The sequence below is a fragment of the Neolamprologus brichardi genome, chromosome 5, assembly GCF_056152115.1.
Source record: "Neolamprologus brichardi isolate AB-2024 chromosome 5, ASM5615211v1, whole genome shotgun sequence".
In the NCBI taxonomy this organism is placed as follows: Eukaryota; Metazoa; Chordata; class Actinopteri; order Cichliformes; family Cichlidae; genus Neolamprologus; species Neolamprologus brichardi.
The window spans coordinates 9,318,076-9,346,048 of record NC_142108.1 but is presented as its reverse complement, the minus strand read 5'-3'; the positions used below and the strand labels follow the sequence as shown (position 1 = coordinate 9,346,048).

The window sequence follows — 27,973 nt, the reverse complement described above, 5'->3', positions numbered from 1 at the left end:
GGTACGTGACCAAATAGTTTTTATATGACATGCATGGGCCACTGTTGTGGTCCACAGATGATCATTGTTCCTGTCTGCAGGACCATGCCTTCAGAACTTCTTTGATGACGGAGAAAAACGCTCCTTTTGACCAAGTGATGTCAAAGACCGATTTGAATTATTTATTTCATTGTCTGTTTATTTATTTGTTTATTTATTTGTGCTGTTTGAGCCAAGATCTGAGCTCTCATTACTGACACTGATCTGTTTGCTTGCATCGCGACACATCTTACCGCTCAAGTATTGGAAGTTTAACCACTACTAAGACTGCTTCTACATTTTTCCTGTGGCTTGCAAACTACTCACAACAATGCAGTACAACACTAAAGCCTTATGTATATTTGTAATTATAAATGCATACTGTTCTGTTCATTTAAAAAAAAAAAAAAAGGAAAAGCTTTGTTAAAAGATCGTTTCAAAATAAGATGCCACCGTTAAGCAAAGTGGGGGAAATAGTAATCCCTAGTTAAACACATCTTAAATCAACTGTTCAATCAGAAGAGACGCCTTGAGGTCAGTATAAGTTGCTGCTAATATTTAATGAACTAATGTCTGGTTTATTGTAAACAACTTTTGAAAACTGTATTCCCTGCCCTTCCCTTCCTATTCTCCCCATTGTGCTTCATTTTGTTCAACAGAGCTCTGATCTTGTTCAACTCACGTGTTCTACCGAGAACAAAATTCAATGAAAACTGCACTATTTCATCCAAAAGAAATTTGAGTTCCTATCATTTATTTTTTTCGGTGCTGTTATCAGTGATTTTTATTTCTAAAGCTCAGTAGTGTTGCTAGAATCACATTTTACTTCATGTGGTTTTCAAAGTGTTCTGGAAATCTATTTCCCAATTTCAGCACATATGGAGGGGGGTGATGAATGTTGCATATTAAGCTTTGCCAGGTTCCTGATGAGCCAAGCTTCTGATGGGCAGCGCGCTTTAGGCTCCCGCCCCCGTCTCTCCAGACTGCACCATTCTCTGGTCCCCTGGACTCTTCTTTTGTAATTCTAAATGAATGATGCGTCTCAGCTTAGCCCAATAATAAAGCACAGTCTAGAATAAAATACTCTGTGTTGTGTCATAATTACTACTGATTGGTAACTTCTTAATATAAGATTACCCTCGTTACTTTGGGGTTTACACAATGGCACCAGCTGTCTGCTACAGGATAGTTGCCACATGTGTATGGAACTGACTATGTATAATATTTCCAGTAAATCAGAGATTTATAAAATTTGCATCCTTTAGCCAGATGCACAGTGGAAACTTATATGTCATATTGGCAATTTTTTAAAAATGAGGCTTGAAAAATAAACATTTATTAGTATTTTAAAAAATTCTACCAATATCACAATCTATGCACACCGTGTCACATTGATTCTGATTTTAGAAAGCCAATAAAAAGTTAAATGAAAAACATTTATTTAAAAAAAAAAAAAAAATGGACACAGCTGGTAAATATCCAGTGACTGAATCTTTTTCATGCTCCTCATTTTTTTCGTCAGCAAATGAAGAAAATATCTTCTAGTATTTTGCTTTCTTCCAGGTCTTGCTGAGTGCTCTGAGGACGAGGTCCACCGGGGGTAAGCATGGTTCGGCTCACTGATTTGGGGGCAGTATGAGCCGGTCTGTGTTGCAATGCTCTGGCTCTTTGAGTGGTTGTCTTGCAATGCTCAGGTGCAGAAACAGGACTAAAGATATCCAATAACTCAACCAGAGAAAAGTCCAACCTAAAAAAAAAGAAAAACTTTAGGTTAGGTTTCTCTCTCCCCCCCCCTTTTTGCTTTTTTAGCCTCCACAGCTCGTTTCAAAGGTTGAATTGACACAGGCTACATTTATGAGCCCTGTACAGAGGCAACACTTTAAATGAGCTTTCTCACTGTGGTTTCATTGTAGCAGAGGAATGCACACAGAAAGTCTGCCAGTTACATTCTGCTTAACTATGAGGGCACATAAACAGTGCAAGCTGAGAGACTGACATCACAAATGTACAAAGCAACATCCAGTTAGAGCTAAAAACAAAGCAAAAAAAAAACACTTGGATGAGAGTTTTGCTTTCTTGTGGTCTGTGTTAACAACTGAAAGGTGAACGACAAATATTTTCATACAAGTGTTAACAAATCTTTCTTGGTGAAGTGCCTACTGAACCCTAACAAGCAGCGTTAACAAGTCGAAACCACTGGGGCGTCCCAGCAGAAAAACACAGTTTCTTGCAGGTGTGAGAGAACAAGGGGGAGAGAACCCAGTGCCTTCTCCCCTGGAATAGAAATGAGGGGAATGTGCGGTGAAATAAATAAACCAAAACAGGGGAGATTAAGCTAATAGAGATTCAATCCCTCAGTCTGGCTGGTTTGATAAATTATTCAGTGTATACACAGTCGAACGACGGCCATTCCAGATACAAAACATGAATTCTTTAAAGCACGCTCGACTGATGTTGCTAACATAATTCTCTGCTCGTTTAAAGCCGCATCGATTTGCATTGCGCGGCTCTGCACACAGCTCTCCCAGGTAAGGCCGATCCTTGGGATGTACTTGTTGATATGCATGCGGGTGGTCAGCACACAGACGCAGTGGTGAAACTTCCAATCGGGGCGCATTTATGTTCCTCAACACGTAACTATGGACCTTGATATGTCATGTTTTCAAACTAACTTCAGGCTTCACATATCAATAGCCGAAAAAGGCTTTTAAAGGGCTATATTTTGCTTTAGCAACATGAATTCATGTATGTACATGTTTGAGCAAAGGGATTTGATTGGGGGAAGAAAAAAAAAAAACAAGAAAAGAAGCTCAACTAAGTAAATCTGTCTTCCTCATTTGGTCTCCTGCCTGTCAACAGCAAAGGAGAAAAGAGGAGAAAGTCTGAGAGCATGAGTGAGAAGGAGTGTGTGTGTGTGCCCGCTTGTAAGAGAGAGTCTGGAAATGACTGCTGCTTTGTGGATAGAGATGGAGGCAGAGAGGGAATGTGGGGGAGGGACTTTGGCTGGGTTGCTTCGCTCGAAATGTGAGAATTTGCATTTTTATTTGTTGATTTATTTAACGGACAGGGCTCTCAAACAGCCATCCATCAACAAACGACATGTTGGTAATGAATAATGCATCACTTACCGGCGGTCACAATCTATAACAAGGGTAGTGCGGGGGGTAGGGGGTATAGTTTGGGCAGCAGTATTGGGGGGGTGGCAATGGGTAGGGCGAGGGAGGGCTGCTGGCACAGAGATTGCATGAAGGCCAAAGAGAAGAATGCCAATAGATTTTCAGAGGGGGCATACGGTGCGACAAAGAACTTCATTTCTTGGCTCCAGTTTGCGTGAAGTAAAGTTGTGAATTGGTGCTGGATATTTATATCTCCCAAGGGAGTCCTGGCAGAATCATTTTTACTGTGTGCTTACAGATAAAATACATGGACAGCAGTAGCAGCAACACACGTTTCTGTCACTGTTTTTTTAAAAAAAGAGAAAAATAAGGTTTTGGACCTGGAATGTCGGGTCATTTTGAGAGCATCTGGAGACATCACATTGCCAGCATAAAGCATTTATCTTTTATCCTTAGGACAGGAAATGTAACAGAAAGGAGACTCGGACAAAGTTTCACCTTGATTTTGAAATTTAAAAACGTGTTATAATGAATACTGTGAAACAGTAGATGTGCGCTGCTCTGCTTTCAAATATTTTTTAAATGCTTCAAACTCGTATACCAAGAAGTCTTCAGAGCACGATAAAAATAAAAATTTTTTAAAAAAAAATCCCCAATTTAACAGTTACAGAGCTTCTGTTTCTCTTTTCTAGCTCCATGAGGCCAGATAAAAATTTTCTGAAAATTTCTTCAGCATATGCTACTCACCACCTCCTTCCCACTCATAACTTTCACTGCTTGTTTGGCTTCTCTCTTTCATTAAAGATAGCCGTCTCGCCCCGGCGCCTCTTTTCATTTGCAGTCCAAACAGTAAGATAAAAAACCTATAATGGCCACTGTGTATATCCCGCATGTCAATTTCCCAGCCAATCAATAGCAGGCGGGCAATGGCAGGAAGGATCAAGATGAGATGGGCGGTGTGCGCTGGAACTGTCTCATTACTAACTAGCACAGGATTCATGAAAGGATTAAAAAGGTCACTTAATGTTAACCTCAGTTTGGTTGTGCAATTTGCACATCAACATCGAATTGGTTAAGATTAGATGGTTACAAGAGCTATTTTGTTGCCAAGTGAAGGAGAACGCTTCAGGTAACATGGGGAATTTTTCAGTAAGATTTTTTTGTTTGGTTTTGTTTTGTTTGGGTTTTTTTTTTATCTTTAATGATATTTAAATAAAACACAAGTTTAATAGTGATAACAAAGCCATTCTTTCTTTAAACAACCTAAAATATCAAAACTTGATGTGGTTGTTCCCATGATTCCCTAACCAAAGCTATAAAAGATTGAAGATTTTCCACCCCCACCCCCCCTCCACCACCACAGATGAAAATAAGTATTTTTGAAAACTAGCACCAAACCACACATTACTGATCTGCTAAAGTCAGGCCGCTCTGACAGGTTTCTGATGAGCTCAGAGCAACAACATATTGCCTTCACTTCATTCACTGAATTCTTTTACAACTATTTTTATGCTCGGTATTTTGAACACCAGCTAAGGGAAAGACATATGTCTAATACGATTCAGTGGATTACCAAAGGATTATAAATATCTGAAAAGATGCACATGAAAAAAACATGTTGCAGGAAAACCACAAAAGGCATCTGAGACACAGACTTCCTCATTACTGGCACACAAAAAAAAAAAGAAAAGACATTGTGTATCTAAGAGTAGCACAATTTTAATAGGCTTTGGAGGTGAAAATGAATGGTAATAAGATCTGATACTCCAGATCCCCTGCTGGAATTAATGGGCATCTGCTAGAGCTCACAGTTCAACTTGGACCAGGCGCTGCTTTATTTAAGAGTTAATCGTCAGAAGTTGGAAACTTCAAGGTGTTTTGAAGAACTATCCTTCAAAACAAGGAGGGGGAGGCTGTCTCACAGCTAGTGTATCTGCTATCTACCACTGCATTTACAAGAAGGTAGAGGAAATCTGACATTACAGAGAAGAATTGCTCCAGTGTGGAAATAATAATGGCTTTAAAGGAAAGCTGTGCAGAATCACAAATTATTTTTTAGCATCTGATATTTTTTTTTGCATTTAATTCCACTGCGGCCTTGGAGTCCAACTGAACATGCACACTGCACACGCATTAAGACAACACACAGTCAGGTTAATTACTATTCCATGTACAGAGGCCTTTGCATTTTTAGGAAATGCTTGCACTCAGTGATTCATCCCCATCTTCAAATCCCCTCTCCCCCCCTTCTTACATCTTTCTCACCGTTTCCACTACTATCTATCTGAACCTGCTCTACCTTTCCTCGCTTCCCATTTTTCACTTTATCCAATGCTCTCACCCTCAAACACACTTTTAACATCTCTCCCTCACTTCTGCTTTCTTCGTCTCATTTCTGTGGCTGAGCGAGAGGGGGGGTGGTGCATCCAGAAGTCTGTTCAATTACACCTGCTGCAGGATCCCTGCTAGGACGACTAATGGAACACAGCATGTCTCCTGACAGGCTGGCCGCAGCACTAGCTAGCCCAGTAAAAAGCTTCAATTAGCTTCTCGCAGCTCGAAAAGTTAGCTAGACTAAGAAAAGTCATCATTTAACCACAAACACTGCAGCAACAGCAAGCCCAGGAAAAAAATTAAATACTTATATTCTAAATCTGCTGTAATCTTTTTGTTGGAAACAGGAGGAAAAGACACTCGCAGCCACAGACCACTAATAAAACACTCCAATTTATCATCTAGTTTCTAAGCTGCTACCTTTATTTCACCCATAATTCCTTGTGGAAAACATTCCTTAACTGAGGGCCCTCAGTTCAGAATTTTAGATAAACACAGATTCATGACTTCTTACATCCTTCAGATGTTTGAACTGTGTTGATTTTTCATATATGTTTTTAATCACAAATCTGCTGGCACAGGATTCACCATAACTGGTGGCCTGATGGGGACGGGTCAGTTAATAAATAAATACATCATAATAATAATAATAATAATAATAATAATAATAATAATAAAGTATGTTGGGGACCCTGACTGGCTAACTGCTGGCCTGTTGGGGTCAGTGAAGGCTTTTTCAGTGATCATGTACTCTCACATATGAGAAGTGTTTTTTCTTACAGTCAGTATACCAATAAGTCCTACAACACCCCAAATGTTCAGTTAGAATAAATGTGAAGAAAAGCTACTTTTCAGCTGCTCCAACCCACCACTGGTGCATTTTACACAGCAGCAGCACGAAGCAAGCAAGAAATTGTTCAAATGAAAGCTGTCAAGATATGCAGATGAACTGCTTGTTTAGTTTGCCACAGTCTTTAAATTTGGCTGACTTTTTGTAATGATTGCTGGAGCAGACAGCAGCTACCCCAGCCCAGCGATACACAAATTATGGGCGAGTCTAAAAAGGGGTATAGCATTTACTCCACTACATTTACTTTAAAGCTTTAGTTACTTAATATTTGTTCGATTTACCTTTATAACATAAAATTTTGTATTTCTTGTGTAGTATAGGGGAAAAATATTATGCTGGACACTGTAACACTTTAACACATTAACATAAATAATTCAACCACACAGACTGTTCTTCTGAGAACTACATTATCCAATATAATTGCTAAAAATGGACCACCCTTATAAACATTGTACAGCACTTTAATGAACTTACAAACTATTACAATAAATGTTTATTAAATTGTTTATTGATGTTTGTTACCTGGTGTCTGGAGTCTTTTGGTTTGCAGATACTGATGTGTGTTTCCTCAGGCTTGCAGGTGATTCAGCAGGAGATGTGGCCATGTCCTTTGTGGGCCGTTTTAAATATTCTGAGGTCAAGAAAAGGATATATTTTCTTTTTTTATTAAAAGTTTAACAAGGTATTTTAGTGATACATGAGAGTGCTAAAATAAGTATTTCAAGCTAAACTGTTCCCCTGTCTCAAGCTAAACTGTGCAAACACTTTATTGATTAATTGAAAATACAAGCTTACCACTGCCATTGTTCAGAGGATTAGGTACAGTTTCTGGATGTTTTTCATGAAAGCTCTGTCCTCCAGGATGTACTCCTGCATCATCACACACACTGTAGACAACATACAAAATGCATTAATGTTCCTTTCACATGTGTCTGGTTGGTGTGCAATATCTGTATATGACAAAATTTGCTTTACCTGGAGGGTATATCTTGGTGCGAAGGATTCTGCACTTCTGTAACATCACTCCTAGTATTAGAAGTGCTGACCTCAGCTTGAGTAGCTGGTTGAAATCTAACAAAGATATAGCAAGTTAAAATAGTCTGCAATGGTATAAACTGAAGTACAGAGGATGACACAAAATATGAAAAGACCAAGGATTGCAGACACGTAATGTATGTACCAGAGTAACTACCGTCAACAGCAGATACTGTTCTACCTTTTGTAATCAAGATGTGACTGCTGTAGTTGCTGATTCTGTCTCTGGAGCCTTTCCTCCTGCTCTGCCAGGCGTGCATGCAGCCTCTCTCTCTCCAACTCTAACTGCATCTTCTGCAGCAGCAGCTGGTGCCTCTTCTCTTCCCAGTCCTCCTGACCCAGCAGAGGCCTGGTCAGAGCTTCCTTGGCCCCAGAGTCCATGATATTCCCACTATGGAGCCTATGTGCAAATGCATGTTACATGCCATCTCCAAAGGATGCCAAAGGAAAGTAATGCTGGTATGTGGAATAACAGACTATGGCTGAATACTGTACCTTTTACACTCATCTTGGTTAAAGGTATCATGGTGGCTCAGACGAGAGGAACTGTGAATTCTTTGCTGCTGGGTTCCACAGACAGTGCCTTGATCCCTGCATTCACAACACTCACATCTGTGGGATGAGTGTGGGCCCCTGCACTCCATTTTTTGACAATTATGCTGTATGACTGGCCCATGAGTTGGACTTAACGGTCCATCACAAGAAAGACAAGCAGTGCTCCTAAATGTCCGTACTGCTCCTCTTCTTCCATAACCATTCCTGTATGCTCGAGCTTGTGGTCCTCCCGTAGCAGCAGGACTGAGGTATGAGCCATCAAAGAGTGAGCTATTAGCTCTGCTTGTAGATGTCCTATTGGGGAGTTTCTCACTACTGTGCACCTGGACAGAGAACAAAGAGGACAATTAATGTATTTTGGCCCATTAAGGAAGCCTCTGAAAAACTGATGGGAGTTTTTCAGCCAAAACATTCGACTGCTCCATAAAACTTTAATTTAGAGCTGGCTGCAAAGCTGAAATTTACCAATACGGAATTAGGCCTCGCTTAGCAACCTAATTTGCTCGCGTTACTATGTGCCGTAAAAGCTCCCCATTTGCTTGCAAGAGCAATTTCACAAGAACTCACATTTCACTTGCACTCTATGTGAGCTGCTGCGACCCAAGGCATCTTTTTTGGTCTACTTCCTTCCATTTGTGCACATAATTACTGTGGCTGTGTACTGAGTTAAGAGATCCCAAAGAACAGTTCATATAAAAGGTAGTAGGTGAGCACGTGCTCTGTAGACACTGGTAATGAAAATGATATGATGATGACACTGATGATCCTCCTGTGCTAAAGTGGTGATTTCACCATGGACCTTGTATAGCTGTAATATAAAAGGGATAAACCTGTGTTTTTCAGCTAAACAAAAGTGACAGGTGAGCAAAGATCATGAACATTATGAGATAAACATAAGGAGAAAAGCCCATTTTATAGTAGACTGAGAAAGAGACTGTGACTAATTTGCTGAGGGTCAGAGAGCAGGCAAACACACATTATTCAGAGCCACTGCGGACAATGAGGTTGGCCAAGTCATCCATTCATACAGAGGCTGCAGCCAGAGAGGCATCTTCGCCTTTAAAGTGTCACCTTGAGAGAGTTTTTACTAGGTTGTAGTCATATTGAGGTAGTGACTGTGGACTGTAGTGATTTGTTATAAATTATTATGGCACTTGGCCATGGAACAATGCCTCTTGCATGTGTTTCCACTGGATTTTTTTGTATGTGACTGATGGCAAACAGGGCTATTGCCTGAATGTGGCTCCCATAGGAAAATGGCTGTCATTTTATTGTGCATTTTCCATTGCAATAGAAACATAATAGGAAATATGTGTACATATAACCTATAACACACACCACACACACACACAACCATTTTATCCCATATGTTACCTTGCTGTGACTTGATGGCTGGCTAAGCTGGGCAATGGACTGATTGAGCTTTGCCTGTTGCTGAGAAATGTATTGTTGGTAGAGCCCAAGCAGCTCCTGGCACTCTTTGTACTGCTGCTGCAGACCTGGAGGACCAAGGGTTAAGTAACTAACAAAGTAGAACAACAGCTAAACTGAAACAAAAGAAACCCTTAGAGTAAAACATAACCACCACCCCAGATTTGGCTGAGAAATCATGCAGTGAGTTCCATCAAATTGTGTGACTGAAAGAAATTCTGGCTTCACTATTTGATTCAAATAGGAAGGAGTTTTCATTTTCATTCAAAATAAATAAATAAATAAATCTTACAAATCCCTAACGTGTAGCTATTTAACGAGTTCAATTTTTGCTGAGAAGTAGTTTTAATAAAAGAAAAGTTTCTCCTGTGCTACTTTGAAGATGCTGGATTTAGATCGACAATCTGAATTAAAACCTTGTTTCCGTAATCAATTACACATTGGACCAGAAAAGTAGAGAAAAGGCAAAGCTGAAAACAAAGACAGGGAAGAGTCCAGCAAAATCAAAGTTGTTGTTGTGGCACAGAGCTTTCACCATCTGGGCAGGGCCAAGCTGTTTTGAGCTGAGCTGGGCAATGCCACGCCAGGCTATCTGCCAGACAGAGAGCTGGCAGACACACGAAAACTAATCTGGAGCGGGACTACTGCTGCGCCTCAGGAGCCCCACTAATGACAGTGGCAGCACCACACCACACCCGCACATACAAAGATAATGAGCATAAGAATGGAGAGACTGCACACAGACATACTCACACACATTCAATAATCATTGTCAATCTGACTCTCTAGTACAAACATAAAAACAGCAAGACACGAGAGCACAAATTCCCCACCTGCACTGTAAACAGCCCGCACACAAACACTACAATAAAGCAAGTAGTACACACACTCCCACCCAAGCTGACCATAAAGTGTGTTCCTCTAGGCCATATCTTTTTATGATGGTGCCCCTGCTCCCCCAGCTGATGAGTTTCTCAGCATCTATTTGGAAAAGAAACCCTCATTTTAAGAGAAAATCAAAGTTCAAAGAAGAGTCTTATTGAAGGAATAGTTGGCAGAACACTCCATAAGAAAACACTTTGGTTGTTAGAAGACTTCAATCAAGCTGTGGAAATGAGACACAGGGAAAGAGAAGAGAGCGGTGACGACTTTGAATTGAGGACCAGACACCAGACAAAGCAATGCAACAGCTTCCATAAACACTAGAAAAATGCGAGGAAATGTTTTGATTGAACCCTCCGTCTAACTAGGGCTCCTCTACCGCCTCACTGATCTCCATGGAAGCAGTTCCATACACAAAACTTAAGGACATCACAAGGACATCACATCACGGAAACCTGTGTTGGGAGGTCTATTTATGCAGCATGAATAAAAGTCCTAAAGGGGAGATAGTGAACATGCTTATACAACGAAACCTCACTGCAATCCAAGGAAACGTGTGGTGTGTTCAGGGTTTGTTTTTTTTTTTTAAATGCATATTTTACCACAATAAAAGGCAATTCCCACTTTATGTCGCCATACAAAGTAGAGACCACACGCAATCTAAAACACACAAGCAAAGTCCATCTGTGCTGAACACCCAAGCAGGCTGCAGCATCATATCATCCCAGTGCATAGATGAACATAACATGTGTTAATGTGTTGACAGGGTAATGCAGTCCCTGGATAGCAAGTGCTAGGTAATCTGAACCGAGTGGCGCAACACTGATAAGATTCCACTTCTCAGCCAGTCGCTACACTAAACATGCTTCCTCTACAGGCTTGGACACCAGCCAATGGGGGCCAAGCTCTCAGCAAGCCCCTAGTTTACATCAGAGCTGCAAAGTGCCAACAATGACTTACTCCTCCCCCCTGCTCCAAAAATACTCAGAATCAAGGGCTTGGGTTGAAGAGGCTTCAGACGGGGTCTGTCAAAATGATTCACTTCCCTGTCAGGCCGAGGCTCAAATGAAATAATGAAATCCACTTCAAGGTGGAACAAATTTGCACAGGAGGGGGGAATATTTTAAAACCTGCTTTAGCACAGTGTGCCAAACAGATTGAGCCTGAGCTGGAATGTGAGAGGTATGGGGGCGGAGACGGATGTGTGAATATGTGTGAGAGTATGAATGTGTGTAAGGAAGAAATGGCGGGGAATTAATAGAAGGAGACGGTTTACATTACTGCTTCAATACTGCTGAATCTGAAAAAGAGACATGAATGCCAAATCTCACAATACATAACTCCACACATCATCTTACAGTTATTTTAGAAAATGTCTGGAAATTTCCAAGAGTGAAGATGAAGAAAACCATTCTCAGCCATCTTCGAGACTCATTGATCAGAACTCTAAAGTAATAGCAGTTCTGAGGAACAGATGCACGACCTGGCATCAGTACAAACTGGCTGGTGTCTATGGAATATGTCAAATGGCACACCTACCAAAACTGTTGTGTCCCTCTCTCCATGGCCTCAGGATTCCCTCCAATTGTTTCAGCTCAATAAGTGGCATTACATGTAGCACCTGCTGTGCCTTGTTCTGGATACAGAAAGTAAAACAGTATACCATGTTACTAACGCCACCTTGACTTGTGCTCGTGCCAACATGCCCTGAAGTAAAAAAGCATCCTTTCTATCTGAAACACAAATTCAGCCCTGTGTGCCAGTCAGCTCCAAATGTCAGCTGAACATCCCAAATATCAAGGGTACTTTTCCTTCTCATCCTAGTTGGCTTGGGGCTAAGGTATAGTCCTACATTCTTTATACCCCTGACATCCCTGAATCTTGGTGAGATAAGATAAGCTAAGGCGTAATGGAATTAGACTTGACAAGACTCTCATTCAGTGTGTTTGCCTTTGGTGTCTCCTTAACCTTTCGGAGAAGTGCTGAAACCTTCTGCCTGAGAAGAGCCTTCGTGACTCTTGCACACACTTTAAAAGACTACGTTCTCCCCCCCCGGAGGTGCTTGGATCCGAACACTTTTTCCTCTCAAATACCTTTTTAATGGAGTTTAGAAGTTTGGTGTAAATGCCAAGTCTCCAAGCCAAAGTGCCTTTAATTGAGTTGTGCTTTCCTAATTTTCCCCGCCGCCGTTGCCAATCGTGCAATTTACCAGCCGGGTCAATTACTCTTCATATTTCGCAGTGTTTTTAACCTAAATTGACTGCTGGCCATACTCTAGTTTGACCTGAGCAGAATTGTTATGAAGACAGCAGATTGGGGTGTAGCATTACAACTCGAGCACTGTTAGACATGTTAGACCAACAAGAATCAGGTGCTGACCTGTCTGATCTCATTTTCTACAGGAGAAACTGAGAGATATTCTCTAACACTGAATAGTATGGGAGGGGGACAAAAAAAACATGGTAAAAAGAAAATACTGTGGTCTTCTCTGTGAATATGAAAATTCATCTTTGGATGATAAGATGATTTAGATGGTTTAGGGCACGGCTCCAACCATGAAATTGATTCTGTACACAACAGCGGATAAGCTACAAGCACTCGCAAAAGACAACTGCAGCAGACATCAAGTAATATAAATTCATCTGCTCTACTTCTCTGCCTTTTGTATCAGATTGAAGGTTCTTGCCCAAAGACTGTAAATAGCCTTGCCTGAGACAACACTGCCCCCTGCAGACTTTCTTTTTGAACAGCACACACAATACAATCATATACAGAAAGTACCATAATGAGCCACAAGGTGTTGGCTCTATGAAATGTCTTTTCTTAAATATATTTTACTTCTGGGTTTTTTTTAAATATCAGCTTTAGCACAATAACTCCTTTTTGGTGTCTTTGCAGCAGCCTTATCACGTGAAGATGCATGTTCCAAAATAGTTTAAACAAACATCTTTAAAGAAGGTCAAGTTGTCTGACAAACATTCAGACAGAACGAGATGAGCAGATCTGCTTTCACTGATTATAAACATAACCCAATGCAGCTCTCAAAAGAGCATCCGCAGCCTTATTATTTCATTTAAAAAAAAAAAAAAAAAAAAAAAAAAATCACTTCATATGGCCCATTAGGAAAAGCAGGGTATTATACATCGCAGCTGTCTGCTTGCTTTGAAAGGATACTTTCCCTTTCCTGTGCTATGATTTGGTTCTGTTGCTCTAGCTGCTGAATCTTGCATTCAAAATTTCCCTGTTCATCTTTCAGACGCCGCACCGACTCTTCTTTCTCCTCACTCACTCTAGAGAACAGGGAAACAAAAGACATTTTTAAAAAAAAAAAAAAAAAAAAAAAGAGAAGGAAAACATATGAGGAGTTAATAAAATACATTTTAATTTCCATCACTATAAATTGTTAAATTCATAAAAGATAATAACATTGGATACCTAGCCAGTTCTTCAATGAGATTTGCAATTCGTCGCTTATCTTCAGGACAAAGGTCTTTCAGACAGACCTCACTCTTTGCTTTGCTAACTTCAGAAATGACCTTTAAGAATATGAGAGTAAGAGTTAAACATACAGATTTAATAATAAAGAGTAGCAATACTGTTTCTATATGCACTCACTGGCCACTATATTAAACAAATTCATCTGTTTGTTAGGTTCAAATCAGCCAATCATATGACAGCAATTCATGCAGTCTAGTTGACCTGCTTCATTTCAAACCATCAGATTGGACAATAGAACATTTAAAAACATTGCTTGGTCTAATGAGTATCGATTTCTTCTGTGGTATCCAGGTGGTAGTCTGAGAATTTGGAGTAAATAACATTAAAGAATGAATCCATCCTGCATTGTATTAGCATGATGGCAGTGGTGTGACACTAAAGTCTACCTGAGTATTAACCATGTTCATCTTTTTATGACCAGTGTGCTATCTTCTGTCACATGACATGTCACAAAGCTCAAATAATCTCAAACTGATTTCATGAACATGATGAGGAGTTTACTACTCAAATGGCCCCAAAAGTCACCAGCTCACAATGCAAAAGAGCACCTTTGGGTTTTGGCGAACCTGGAGATTGACAATATTGATGTGCAAGTGGCAAATTTGAAGCAACTGTGTGATGCTAATACATCAATATGGACAAAAATCTTTAAAGAATCTTTATAGCCCCTTGTTGAATTTATGAAGAATTAAGGCAGTTCAGAAGTCAAAAGGGTGTTCAACTTGATATTAGCAAAGCGTCACTAATGAAGTGGCCAGTGGGTTTATTTGAGACAAAAAAAAGCACTATATTAATTTAAATTCAGTGCATTAAATATTGCCATTTAATCAAAAAAGTTCAGCCGCATGGGGGAAAAAAATCCTATGATACCTGTGAAACCGGAAGAAAAGTCTGAGGTGTCATCACAGCAGCATTGTGGTGAACAGACACGTCCTCCTTAGTATAAACCCCCGAGTGATCACTTTGGTTTTTGACTTCTCTCCTTTGCTTGGCCTGTTTTTTGCAGTCAGAAGTGCTCTTCTCTCCCATCTTGTGGCCTCTTTTCTTGGATGTACTGGTACTGAGTGGTTTCAGGTTAAAAGGGGCCTGAGACTTCACCTCTCCGTCCACCCCTGAGGATGTTAAGAGGACAACAATAAGAGCCACTCTATATAAAGTTTTACAGTTTTCAGAAACTGTTTATCACTGAACTCACCAGGAATAAACACCAAAGGCTGTTCATCATCTGACACTGTGTGGGCATAACAAAAAGAGGATGGAGACACTCAAATTAAACAGCTGCAGATGGCTTTTACAGTGTTCTTTTTGCTCTGTTCTGTATTGGGAGACCTAGCAGGACTAACTCAATGTAAGAGGTAGCATGAATACAGTTATCATCAATAACAAACTATCCAAAATCAACTTGAAATAAGTGGTTAGGTGAGCAATCTTTATCTTAACTATAATTAGCTACAAGCTCTCTCACTTCCTCAGAGAAAACAACTTTCTAGTACGGACGTAAAAGTAACACTATAACTCTACTTCGAAAAGCTTTATGTCTTCCTGTAAGATATATACAACTGTGAAGTGTTGGATAAGGCTAATGTAGCTCGATAAAAGTCAGCGTACCGCCATTCATCCAAAATATCCCCGAATTTTCACTTCTTTTCGCTGCTGCCGCCATGTTGAATCAACCGCCACCACTCCCAGGGAGCCAAGCGTTGCTAAGGAATAGATGCCCCGCCTTTCTCTTACAAGCAAACATCTCATTGGTTGCGTTGTAGAAGGGTGGCTTTCTATTGGTGCAAATTCATGTCCGTTTTGCGTCCCTTCTCCCTCCGCTTGCGTCCGCAGATGAGCTATTTGGAGCAAGGGGAAGAATGCGCTACAGACATCTGCAAAGGATGCATTCTGGGTTTTGTACAAATTTGTAATCCCAATCACCCAAATGGAAGAAACAAAGGAGAGCTTCAAGATTGCCGATAGGCTGACGCTCGGTATCACTCGGATACTTGGTGTGTATGATTGTGATATGCATTGAGAGCGTTAGCTAGCAAAGCATTGAATTCTATGAAAAAATAGATTGTAATAAATGTCATGAACTTGTCCTTGCTGGGACAGAGAACATGCCTGGGGTGGTGGACGTGCGTTTCGCAGAAAGAGAGCCTGCAGAGAAGAGGAGTTTGCTGTCATGGGAGCAGGTGGGAAGGAAGATGCATGGTAGATGTCAGATATTGATATGGCAGTACAGTATACTTTTGTCATGTGTTATTCATCTTTTGTGTTTATTTGCCAGAAAAACACGTGTATATTACCAGAGGACCTGAGAGACTTCTATCTGACAACTGATGGCTTTACACTAACATGGAGCGTTAAACTAGACAGTAGGTGTCCTGATGTGGTCTGTCTACATTCACAGTGAGAAAAAAAAAAGTCTGTTTTTAAAGTAATATTGTAAATGAAAATAGCACTGCAGCTTTTCTTATGTTCTTGGCACACAGCCCTCACTGTGTGGATGTGCTGTCTTTCAGGTGAGTGTGTTCCCTTAGGATGCATGATGATTAATAGTGTGGCCAGACTGTGCCCGCTGCTCCAGCCCGTGTCACTCTTCTCTCTGCCCAATGCGCCATCACTCGCTGACCTAGACTGGGAGGAGAGCGGCACAGAAAGTGGTAAATATTCACCTGCCGGATCCTCATGTGGGATCCTCAATTACAACACGTCACTTTCAATTATGTTTGTTTACAGTACGTGTGCTCAGTTGTGCAGAAAGCAGGCTAATGAATGAGCTCTTGATTGGACCGTAAATATTTATTCAAGATTCATTAATGCTATCTGTCAGGGTCGGCGCGTGTGCCCGTCGCACCTCATTTCGACTCCCGGAGCCGCATCTTCGAGCTGGATTCCTGTGGTGGGAATGGCAAAGTGTGCCTAGTCTACAAAAATTGCACTCCAGGTGCTCTGCTTGTGTATTGTATCTTATAGGTTATAAGATATATATATACATTAAAAATATTTTTTTTAAATCTGAGTTCCTTAAGTTAATATCCTTGCTTTTTTTCAGGTGTGGTTGCTCAGAGAAGTGAAATATGGTTTCTAGACCGCTCTCTGTGCTGGCACTTTCTGACCACAACCTTTACCTCTTACTACCGACTGATGATAACCCATCTGGGTCTGCCTGAGTGGCAGTATCACTTCACCCCATATGGCCCCAGCCCTCAGGCTAAGGTAGTCAAAGTGTCTAATCTGTTTTTTTCAGAATATGTGCTGTGACATAAATTGTATTTTTAATATTTATTCATATTATTAACAACATGTGAGGCCATTGCAGTTGTATGAATACATTTTATTCAGGATGATTCTTTCACAGTCTACTACAATACTGGCAAATGTAACATTTTAGTAAGTTAGCACAGCACTGAGTTTTAAGTTGCTTCCAGAGAGCATAATTATGTGCGTAAGGTGCCATACATTCCACAGAATCAGATATAGCATTGCTGGCTCAGTTAGTAAATTAAGTAGTATTTTCAAAACATATTTGGTGTGGGTTTGTTTTTTTGTTTTTTTCCCATGTGTTACGTAGATTGTGTTAAATTATGTATATCTTGGTTGCTGCTGCAGCAGTGGGCATCCCTCTACCAGCCTCTGACTTTCAACTGTGAGCTCAGTTTGGCGGATCCTGCTGGGGATTTATATCTGAACAAGCTGGATCCTTCCAAGGCTTTCAAAGGCAAAGCCAAGGTCCCAGCCCCCAAGAAGAAGCAGTTGACACAGTGCAACTCAGGTGGCGCAGCCAAGGGCCAAAGCAATGCAGGAAGACAAAGTGGAGCAAAGCGGTGAGAAGGTACCCGTACGATGAAGACATTTCTACTAAAGACACCTTAACTGTCAGCATGACCAAATGTCTCCAGTTCCCTCAGGAGCTAGACTCAGTTTGACTTGGTGCTGTTTGACACGTTTGCCAAGGCTGAGTTGATATGTAGCCAGGGTTGTTGCTGGCTAGACACATTGGAAAGGTGATACAGTTATAGTACTAAAAGTGTTGAAGGCAAAAAATGTTTCTAAACTTTATATGTTTGAGGACACGATGGCAATTTCCATCACACTTGGCTTAGATGGTTAAAAATGAATCCCCCTCACATGTAGAAAGACACAATCCTGAATTTTATCCACCTTTTGATGCCAAGTGTTGCCAGAGTAATTAGTCTTTGATTTAACAGAGAGTTGTATCAGTGTATATTCAGTACTTATAAACTCCTTTAATGTAATGTTCACTACTGACAGCTTATGGTTAAAAAAAATCATAAAATCAAAGCAGACAGATGTACAATATAACTGTACCACTGCTGTAACCAGAACCAGAGTTTATAAGTGCTGCTGTTTTCAGTGGGCTTGATTTCTGAATGCATTATGTAAATTCTACATGCAGCATGTAATACTGTAAAGTGCGGAAATGGCTAGATAACACATCTCTTTATATTAATAACTGTAAACTTAAGGAAACAAGAAGACTTAATGTAATGCTGTGTAGCTCACACCCTATATGTATTGATAATACGAACAGGTAATTGACAGGTTGAAAACTAATGTATAGGACTCAACAGATGCTTTTAGAGCTTCATTATGAAACATTAAACCACATAAGTGTGAAGACAAACCTAAAACGTGACCTGTTACATTGTAAAAGGACTACTAACTGGCCATTGTACTACTGCAGTGCCTCATGAATGCTGCTCTGTAATGTAAACTTTATAAATGAACACTGTTTCTAACACAGATTATTTATCATGAGTGAATTAATATCAAAGGTATATTTTAGCAGTTCAGGGCCACAGTGAGCCTCACTGCGAGGAAGGTCTCTGCGTTCAAATCCACAGAGTTTGCATGTTCTCCTGTGCCTGTGCGAGTTCTCACCAGATATTCTGGCTTCTTCCACAGACATTCACATCAGATTATCTGGTGACTCTAAACTGGCTGTAGGTTGTGAATGGTTATCTTGTGTTTGTTTCACATGATTTCTACTTTGTTAAGTCTTCGCCACAGGTATGTCAAAACAACAAACCTCTATGAAAGCCAACAACGTAGTGCTTGCCCTAACCTGACGTGCGCCTCCCTTCATAAGCAACTATACATCGCACCAGATGGTCCGTTTAGTACCACTGATTCCTCTTATGCATGTCTGGCTACGTTTTTGTGGCTGGCACTGCATCTAATAGATCGGGACATGATCACACGCACCACGCACAAGCCTGAATACCCGCAACAACATCAGCCACATACGTAGGTAAACCCTGTCGACCCTACAAAGAATCACCAGAGAAGTTTAATTCAGCCAATACCCCTGCCACAGACCCCACCTACCGATTCTAAATTGGGTAAGCGCTTTAGATAATGGCTCTTGTAACACAAGTATAAAGCTCAGTAGACCCAATCTCACATCTACAGTTTTGGTTCAAGTACTTTTTAGTATGTACTTTTTGTCTATAGGCTGCTGTGCACAAGAATGCTAGAAAGAAAAATGTCTGTATTTGGTTTTGTCGCTGTCCTTTCAAGCGGTGAGGAGTCATCTCCTACTGTGTGTTAGATTTTCAAAAAAATATATGATCCCAGTGTATGGAGGCTGTTTGCTTCTCTTTGCACACCCTTAAGTTTTTCCACAGTTGTGGAAGTAGTCCCCTGTTGAGTGTTAAAGTGAATGATATTTATGTCTTCTAAGGTTACATAAGCTGCTATTGCAGTAATAAAAACAACATGAGTGAGCAAGTGTGGTTTTGTCAATTTTTCATCTTTAAAGTGACCGTATGTTTGTCTCAAACCTTTTTATTGTAGCGTATAGTAACGAGCACAGTGAGTCAAAATGTCTAATAGTGTATATCTTATATGTATTGTAGTCTATCATTTACACTAACTCTAGAAGAATAATTCAGGGATGGGCAATTAATTTTCCCAAGAGACCACAATTAGGGTCTAATTGTAACATCTACTCTTACCAGTAGCAGATTATAAAGGAATAATTAATATTGAGCAGAACTGAGTTCATCTTATTGGTCCAGCCCTCCACAACAGTCTCAGTTTCCCATGTTGCCACTTGGGAAAATTAACTCAACACACCCAGCTTAAGTTGATGTTGAAATTGTGTAAAACACGGTGAGCATTTTTGATTTAAACAAATCTTTATTTCACTCCCTGTTTGCTAATCATCTTCTGTCTCCCATCTAACAAGTTAGTTTTGGGCTTTTTAACCCTTTACCTTCATTGAATGTTGCATCTTCATAGAGCTATTCACTTAGCTGTCAACTTAGCTAGGGTGTCACACACACATATTTTCAATGGTATTTATCTCTTTATCCAGAGGGACAGCTTCTTCAACCATCTCTCCACCCGCTTCAGAGAGGTGTGGGTGATGCAGTTCCACAACAGCCTTGTATAGCCCTGCTCCAAGGACTCCTCCAATAGGGGGGGCAACTAGAGGCACCCACCACCATCCATTTCCAGCCCTACACAGATAAAGGCAGCAAACCACAAAAAAGTAAATAGTTAATTAATAATGAAAAGTAGTTGGGGGGTTTTATTCTTGACTAATCCTTGATTAAGGTGGAAAGAGCAAAAGAAAATGATATGGCCTTTTTGTGTACCTGAACACATCAGATCCCCAGCCTGCCATGGCAGTGAAAACCCTGGGTGCGATGTCTCTGGTGGGGTTGATGGCATAGCCACTGTTGCTACCCAAAGAAATGCCAATGAGAAGCACCAGGAAACCCGCAAATGCAGGCTCACTTCCTGCTGGCGCTGGTTTGTTCTTCTGGTCGGATAGAGCCATAAGGCACAGTAGTAGCATCGCTGTGCCAAATACCTTCCCCAGACACACACATAGAACAAAAACATCAGTACGGAAAGATAACCGTGTAGAAAGCCATCCAGTAAAGGAAATCATTCATGCTGATTATGTCTGATGATGGAGAGTTGTAACTATGAAGCTTTAGTTGACTTTCAGTGCTACCTGGTCAAAAAATCCAGCTATCAGAGAGAGGTATGGAGCAGGATAGGTGGCAAAGATACCAGCAGTGGCCTTCTCACCAGTCACAGTCAGGTTTCCTCTACAGTAGTCATGAATGGCTTCTGCAAACGTATCACACAGATAAATCGTGATAGTTGTGTGACTCCAAGAAATCGCAGCAATACTGGGGTGTGTTTTTTTGGTACAAAAAACACAATAACTTCAGTAACAGTGCCTCCAGATCTGTATGAGTTGTTTTCCATGTGGTTTTTATAATACTTGTTCTAGGAGGTTTGCCGCTTAGGACACATGATGGTGCAGTACAGCCTAGTGGGCCTCTTCATAATGTGTTCCAGATGTGTAGATGCAGAAAAACATCAGATAAGCTTTAAATTTAAATCATGCATGGGCCGATTTCCTGAGACTTTGCTTCTTTGTTCTTGAACCTTAAAGTGACCTAGATACCTATTTTTTTAACACATACTGTTGCGTTTCCTCACCATAGTAGACAGCATAAATTGTCCCTGCTGCAAGAAATGATCCCAATAGCTGTGCCGAAATATAAAGAGGTAGCATCTTCCACGGGAGGCGGCGAAACACACACATTGTGAATGATACAGCTCCATTCATATGAGCCCCTGAAACAGATCAAAAGAGCAAAATATGACTGCTGAACAACAATTGGAAAACATTTCATAGGTTTTGATGTCGTCATCTTTCATACCCGAGATCTTCCCTCCAACATGAGACCCCATGGCAACAGCCAGTCCAAAACCCAGGTTGATGCTGAGGTACTGTCCAAAAGCTCCCTGACCAGTCACTACCTGGGCCACAGACCCCAAACCCAATGACTGGAGACAAAGAGAACCCATATATCATTTATGCAGTCAAACATAGAAATAGATTACAAGAAATACTTTCCAGGAAGCTTATTTCACAACGTAAGAAATGTTTGAGGCAAACTGTGATTAAGTGCTGGCAGCCGGATTCTTTTGTAATCTACAACAGCAGTTTCTCACTGTAAAAAATCTTATAGTATAACACTGTCAGCTGTTTGGTTGCTATTATTCTGCCACTTTAAATCTAATAGTAATGATTGTAAAACATCTGTAAAATATCTCAATTTACTGTAAATATTTGGCTATAAAAACAAACTCATCCTGAGATCCTTGTCTTGTTGACATATGACAAGATATCAGCTCATCAATGTATCAGCCACCACTACACTGAATGCTGCCAGGATGCGAGGAGTTGGACCACAGTTACAGTCTTGAAGCAACATAAACATAATTTCCTGTACAGCTTTTCCCTCTCCAGCAATGGAATTGTCTAACAAAACATTTTTTAAAAATCCTGTGCACCATCTTGATATGATGTAGGGAAAGCCACTCAACAAATATATAGTGTGCATCCAGAAAGTATTCACAGCCTTTGCAAAATATTTTGTTGAAGCACCTTTGGCTGCAATTACAGCCTCAAGCCTTTTGTTTTTGGTGAACCAGCACTCCTCATTCAACTTGGTGGAGCTTGAGAGGCTCTACAGTAATTTTCGGACAGGTTCCTTCCCTCTGGCTGGGCTGCTTAAGGACATTTGCAGAGCTGTGCCAAAGCCGCTCCTTTGTCATCTTGGCTTTGTGCTTAGGGTCGTTGTCCTGTTGGAATAGAGCTGCTTCGCCCAATCCAAAGTCCAGAGCTCTTGGGAGCACATTATCATCCAGGATGTCTCTGTATATTGCGCATTCATTCATTCAAGTTCCTGCTGCTGAAAAAAAACATTCCACAGCATGATGCTGCCACCATTTTACTACTGAGTTCAAATTTTATTTCATCAGACCAGAGGATTTGGTTTCTCATGGTGTGAGAGTCCTTCAGATGCTTTTTGGCATATCCCAGGTGGGCTGTCATTTGACTTTTATTGAGAAGTAGCTTCTGTCTGGTTACTACCACACTGGCCTGATTGGTGAAGTGCTACAGAAATGGTTGTACTTCTGGAAGGTTTTCCTCTCTCTACAGAGCAACACTGGAGCTCTGTCAGAGTGCCCATTGGGTTCTTCATTAGCTTCCTAACTATGGCTATTCCAAAATGGAATAACCTGGAGCCAGATAATTGAGGCTCTGTGCCTTGAAACTGTCCTGTCTCAGAGGTCTCCAGACAATTTCTTGGACATCATGGCTTGGTTTTTGCTCTGACATGCACTGTCAACTGTGGGACATCATACAAACTGGTGTGTGCCTCTCCAAATCATGTCCAGTTGGCTGACTTTACCACAGGTGGAAGTTGTCGAAACACCAGTTGAACATCAGAGGCTCAGTGGACACTCAATTTTGAGTGTCACGACAAATGTGGTGAATACTAATGTACATGTTATAGTTTTGCTTTTTTTATTTTTATATCTATTTTTAAACATTTCAAGTTTGTTTTTTATTTACCTTTGTCATTATGGAGTATTGTGTTTTGAATTTTTTTGGTGAAAAATGAATTGAATCCATTTTGGAATATCACTGTAACATGACAAAAATGTGGAAGCGCTGTGAATACTTTCTGGATGCACTGGATGTAAACAAGAAGCACTCTGAGAGTTTAAACCTCCACAACGCAGCTCACTCTCTGGGCAGAATTTACTTTTAAGAGAATAGTATAATTCAGTTTATTTTCTTTGTTCACACACATTTTTGTTCTCACATGTTTTAAAACTGTATACGGTACTACGGTACTATATGTTCACAATACACATCACACTTGTAAGCGTCATAGTTTCTAAGTTATAAGGTTTTTTTGTAACTTTTCAACCGATGAATAATTTAATTCTCCTAGAAGGCTTTAGTGAATGTAAGCCAGATTTTAATGCCATATTAACATGATCTTATCTACACGCCTAGAAAGTGTTATCAGAATTGAGCTGTCTTGCTTACAGACAGATTGACACGCACGCAAATGCTACCAAAAGAATTACCTCTCTGACGGAGGTAAGTAGCAAAAAGCCAGTTAAGTTTTTTGGGAGTTTTTTTTTTTGTTTGTTTGTTTTAATTATTTCTAGAAGTACCTTAGTTTTAAACATACTGTGTAAGTAACATTTTCTTTCTTACTTAAAAGTTAAAAGGCTGAGTTGCACAATTAATTTTCATTTTAATTATGGTACTGCACAAATGTAAAAGACACCACACTACTGAATTATCTTGCTTTTAACTCAGTGCAAGCGGCTGTGTTATCAGGGTAAAAAAAAATGCTGACACTGAAAAACTGTAGCCATTCTCTCAGGAAACAGGAAAAGTGTGGTTCCTCCAACAAAGTCACGAGTATTTTGTTTATGTCAGGATTCCTAATTACAAACACAGTAAGTGCAATTCTTTTGTGCTCACATTCAGGCATTTACACTTCCCATGTTCATCATGTTATCACTGCATGTGTTTTTCTTCCAGGCTTCTAAGTAAAAGGTTTATTGTAACAGCTGACAGCTGACGTGTGACTTCTGGAAACCTCTTCAGCTGGCTCGCTGCCTGACTATTACTCTATAATAATACTAGATTCTCAGGTTCATTCACTGAAACTGACAATGTGACTGTTAATAGTGCTTATGTGTGTGCATTTGAGAGAATGTTGCAACTTATCAGGATAAAGAGCACGACATTAATGATTAATAGCATATGGGTGCTACAGATAAGCAATTAGGTTCTAAACAGAAAGAAGACCCGATAAATGAAAAGTCAAAATGTCAGCAGAATCATGGATTTGAGAGGTGCTTTTACAGTTTTTAATGAAATATTACATATTATTATTTGAAAGCATATGACACTTCAGAAATCTTGTGATAATACTGTATTCTTACCATCATGACATATGTGCTAAGTGATTCAGCAAGTCCCACACGAATGAGTTCATTCTTTAGCCAAACTTTGGATCGAGTTACTTTACCTCCCCTCTGCTGAAACACCCCGGGTTTTACTGACTGCGCCAAGTCCTTCATTTCTTCTTCTTCTACTTTTTCTTCCTCTTCTTCTCTCCTTCCTACCTCAGGACTTTTTTTTCCCTTTTTGAATGAGAAAGAAAACGACACATTCAGCCATGGTTGAAAAATTTATGAAGTGTCTGGCACACAGTACTTTGCAAACAAGACCAACTTTTTGTCTCCTGACCTCAAAAGTTACCCTTTTTCCACTCACTTACCTAATTGTGTTTCTCAGTCTCTCTTTGTCACTCACATCCATTGGAAGTTGTCCACAATTTAAAGGCTTCAACACACTCTCACCCACCTCCACCCCCTTCTTCTCTCCCCTCCCCCTGGAAATGGCCAAAGATACAGTGACACACACCCTGCTGTGCTTGATTATCTGTCAGATTTGTCATAATAAAAACACTTTAAATACATCTGTGGAGTACTTTATTCAGAACTGAAACTCATTACAAGTTAACTTACTAAAAGGCTGAATAAGATGTTTTTTAATTTCTTTATTTTTTATATTATTATTTATGGCTTTTACAGCAACAAAAAGCTACCTTGAAATTATTATGTAGACTTTGTTTAATTGTTCCATGTTGTTTTGTGCATGTTCTGTATACTTCTGATTATGTGAAATGCACTTTACATCTACACTTACACTTTGCACCTTGCATTACTGAAGTGGGTTCAAAACAGCATAAACTATTGATTGAAGCAAGGCTACTACAGTAACACACTATCTGGACTTCACAGTAGCATTACAAAGTCCACACATGCTTTTTCTACCCTAAATAAGCAAAAGAAACACAACAACAAAAACTGAAAAGTAGATTACGATGGCTACAACTTTGGAAGTTTGTAGGTGATAAAAGTTGATCAATACACACAAAGCTGCAAAATCTGATTTTCACCAATACTCATTACTTCAGTATAAATGTGGTATTTATTGATTTCAGCTGTTTCAGATTTGTTTATTTTATTGATCGCACAAAAAAGGGCAATTCAGCGCACAGCTTGCTCACACAGTCATAAACAACCTAACTAAACCTGAGTCTGTAGTAAATGGCGTGACAGTGTGGATTGCCATGAAATTTTATGCTCATGTTCCCTGAAAAGTTAATTGTAATGTCTTTGATCTTTGAAAACAATGCTACGTTTATTCAATCTTAGTATGCTTAAATGTGCACTCAGACTGACTAATGATGTTTATAGTTTAGGGCTGCAATGATTCATTGCATAATTCGAATAACTCGATGATAAAAAAAAAAAAAAAAAGTCCTCAAGGCAAATTTTTCGACGCTTCGTTTAAATTCTATATAAACGTTTCACCCACATTTGGGAATAAAATAGACCTGCGATAAACATGTATCTAGGAGCATGTATGTGAATACAGATTTTGACAACAATAAGCCCAGGCAGGCCCTGGTTTTTAAAAAGAAATACTGATAATATGCAGATGAACTGTTAATTTAGTCTGATACCATGTTTAAATTAGCCCACTTTCTATCACTGTGGCCCGTGACACCTGCAACAAACAGGGGTGAGTCTAAAGGGGGGCATGGGTTGTCTGCAGATTGTGTCAGAGCTCTGTGTGCGGGCAGGCGTAGGTGATCCGAAAGCAGTACTCAAATTGCAACTGAAAACCATAGCTTTATTGCTGGCGATAAACAAAACATGAACTGAACACAGACCGCTGAAAACAGAAACACACAGGCACAATCTGAGGGTACGACGCAGCAGAGAGGAAAGGCAAACACAGGGGAGTAATTAGGGAGTGGAAAACAGGAGGGAGACACAGCTGGGAGGGATTAGGGCTAACGAGACAGGGGGAGCGAAGCTAGACACACAGACATAAGACATAACCCTTCAAAATAAAACAGGAAACAATTCACAAAGACGCAGACTAAGAAACGCGGACTTACACAGAGGGAACACACGGGCAGAAAAGACTAAGCACAGAACTAAACCTAAACTAAACATGAGGGCATAAGAACTAAACCTAAGAACTAAACCCTAAACCGGAATAAGCTGGAACATAGAATAATAATGATCAACACAGGATAGCTAAAGAATCAGAACATTAATTATAATACAGAAGAATACCAAAAACATAAGAAACAGAAAATGCTGGATCAGAATGACCCAGAACTGAGACAGATTGTTCAAAATGCTGCAGCTAGGCTTCTGACCAAAACATCTAAGTACTCACTTGTGACCCACTTGTTATTTAGCATGCAAGGCTGAGACCTAAGGGAGACAGAGCTGTTGCCACTGTGGCTCCCAGACGGTGCAACTCTCTCCCGCTGAGCATAAGATCTGTGGACTCAGTAGTCTCTTTTAAAAAACAACTAAAAACACATCTTTTTAGAATTGCATTGCGTTAACTTTTGTCTGTTTTTGTTTTATAATTCGTTATCTCTGTGTGAAGCACTTTGTGATCTTTTATCCATAATGCAACGGTCTGGCTGGCAGATCGTGGGGATATGGGGGAATGAGGACCCAAAACGCATGGTTCTGCGATGCAAACAGTGCACTTTATTTACAGTGAAGGCTGTAAACACAATAACTCCCCGTTGCTCCCATGAATCCCGTGTCTGTGCTCCCCTCCGACACCTGTGCTCGTGCTCCCCGCTGTTGTGTTCTCACACACCCTGTGCGTGCTGCCGTTCTGGTCCACTCTTCCACCTGGGGGAAAAACCACAAAAACAGCCATCAACACCAACCCCGGCAGGCATACACGAACTGCACCGTCGTACACTGACACACACTAACTTGGGTAGACAACTCAATGATCCACGCTGGTGGGAGCTCCAACACTCTCCTAAGTAGCTCCCCCGACGAGCCCTGACCACCAACAGGTGTGTGGCAGGAACTTCAGGTGTGGCCAGTCCTCCTGCAGGGCCACACCCATCAGGCCTGCATGTGGCTGTTCTCCATCCTCCAGCCACACATGTACACACCCACACCCTGCCTCTACATATAATTAGTGGAACACCAAACAACACAGCATAGTACAGAAAAACACACATCCCCAAATAACAACAACACTACTACTACTACTACTACTACTACTACTACTACTACTACTACTAATAATAATAATAATAATAATAATAATAATAATAATAACGGTCCTTCCTGCTTACGGACCCCCGAGTCCTCCAGAGCCGGGTCCGTGACACATAAAGGTGTTATATAAATAAAACTTTACTTACTTACTTACTAGACCTAGTAGACTTACTTGACTGTTCTTGAGATTATTTATTTCATTTGGAATTTAAGAACATTTTTTCTTTAAAAAAATTAATTTGACAGATGTTGTATATGCAGTTAAACTTTA

At 40.3% G+C, this 27,973-nt stretch overlaps 3 protein-coding genes across 4 annotated transcripts; 1 reads left to right on the top strand and 2 right to left on the bottom strand.

Annotated features, from left to right (window-relative positions):
- Positions 1-1,147: 1,147 nt before the first annotated feature.
- Positions 1,148-15,416, bottom strand: kiaa1328 (KIAA1328 ortholog). The gene is made up of 12 exons (XM_006784551.2): positions 15,328-15,416; positions 14,915-14,950; positions 14,590-14,831; positions 13,657-13,757; positions 13,396-13,511; positions 9,283-9,407; positions 7,849-8,231; positions 7,535-7,753; positions 7,294-7,389; positions 7,114-7,205; positions 6,841-6,949; positions 1,148-1,765 (listed from the first exon to the last, which is right to left on the bottom strand). The coding sequence occupies exons 1-12, from the start codon at positions 15,380-15,382 to the stop codon at positions 1,537-1,539; spliced, it is 1,803 nt and encodes a 600-aa protein (XP_006784614.2). The 5' UTR covers positions 15,383-15,416; the 3' UTR covers positions 1,148-1,536.
- Positions 15,417-15,443: 27 nt separating this feature from the next.
- Positions 15,444-19,455, top strand: tpgs2 (tubulin polyglutamylase complex subunit 2). Of its 2 annotated transcripts, none has more exons than XM_087840629.1 (7): positions 15,444-15,713; positions 15,820-15,899; positions 15,995-16,082; positions 16,200-16,370; positions 16,541-16,654; positions 16,763-16,926; positions 17,320-19,455. In XM_087840629.1, exons 1-7 carry the CDS (start codon positions 15,647-15,649, stop codon positions 17,536-17,538), a joined length of 903 nt encoding a protein of 300 aa, XP_087696755.1. In that variant the 5' UTR covers positions 15,444-15,646; the 3' UTR covers positions 17,539-19,455. The 2 variants fall into 2 exon arrangements, with proteins under 2 accessions (XP_087696755.1, XP_006784613.1); XM_006784550.3 differs by having other exon boundaries at positions 15,449-15,713; positions 16,230-16,370.
- Positions 19,456-19,852: 397 nt separating this feature from the next.
- On the bottom strand, positions 19,853-24,949 carry aqp7 (aquaporin 7). Its single transcript, XM_006784552.3, has 7 exons — positions 24,861-24,949; positions 24,523-24,723; positions 21,420-21,546; positions 21,196-21,333; positions 20,699-20,817; positions 20,334-20,551; positions 19,853-20,195 (listed from the first exon to the last, which is right to left on the bottom strand). Exons 2-7 carry the CDS (start codon positions 24,658-24,660, stop codon positions 20,009-20,011), a joined length of 927 nt encoding a protein of 308 aa, XP_006784615.1. The 5' UTR covers positions 24,661-24,723; positions 24,861-24,949; the 3' UTR covers positions 19,853-20,008.
- Between the last annotated feature and the right edge of the window lie 3,024 nt (positions 24,950-27,973).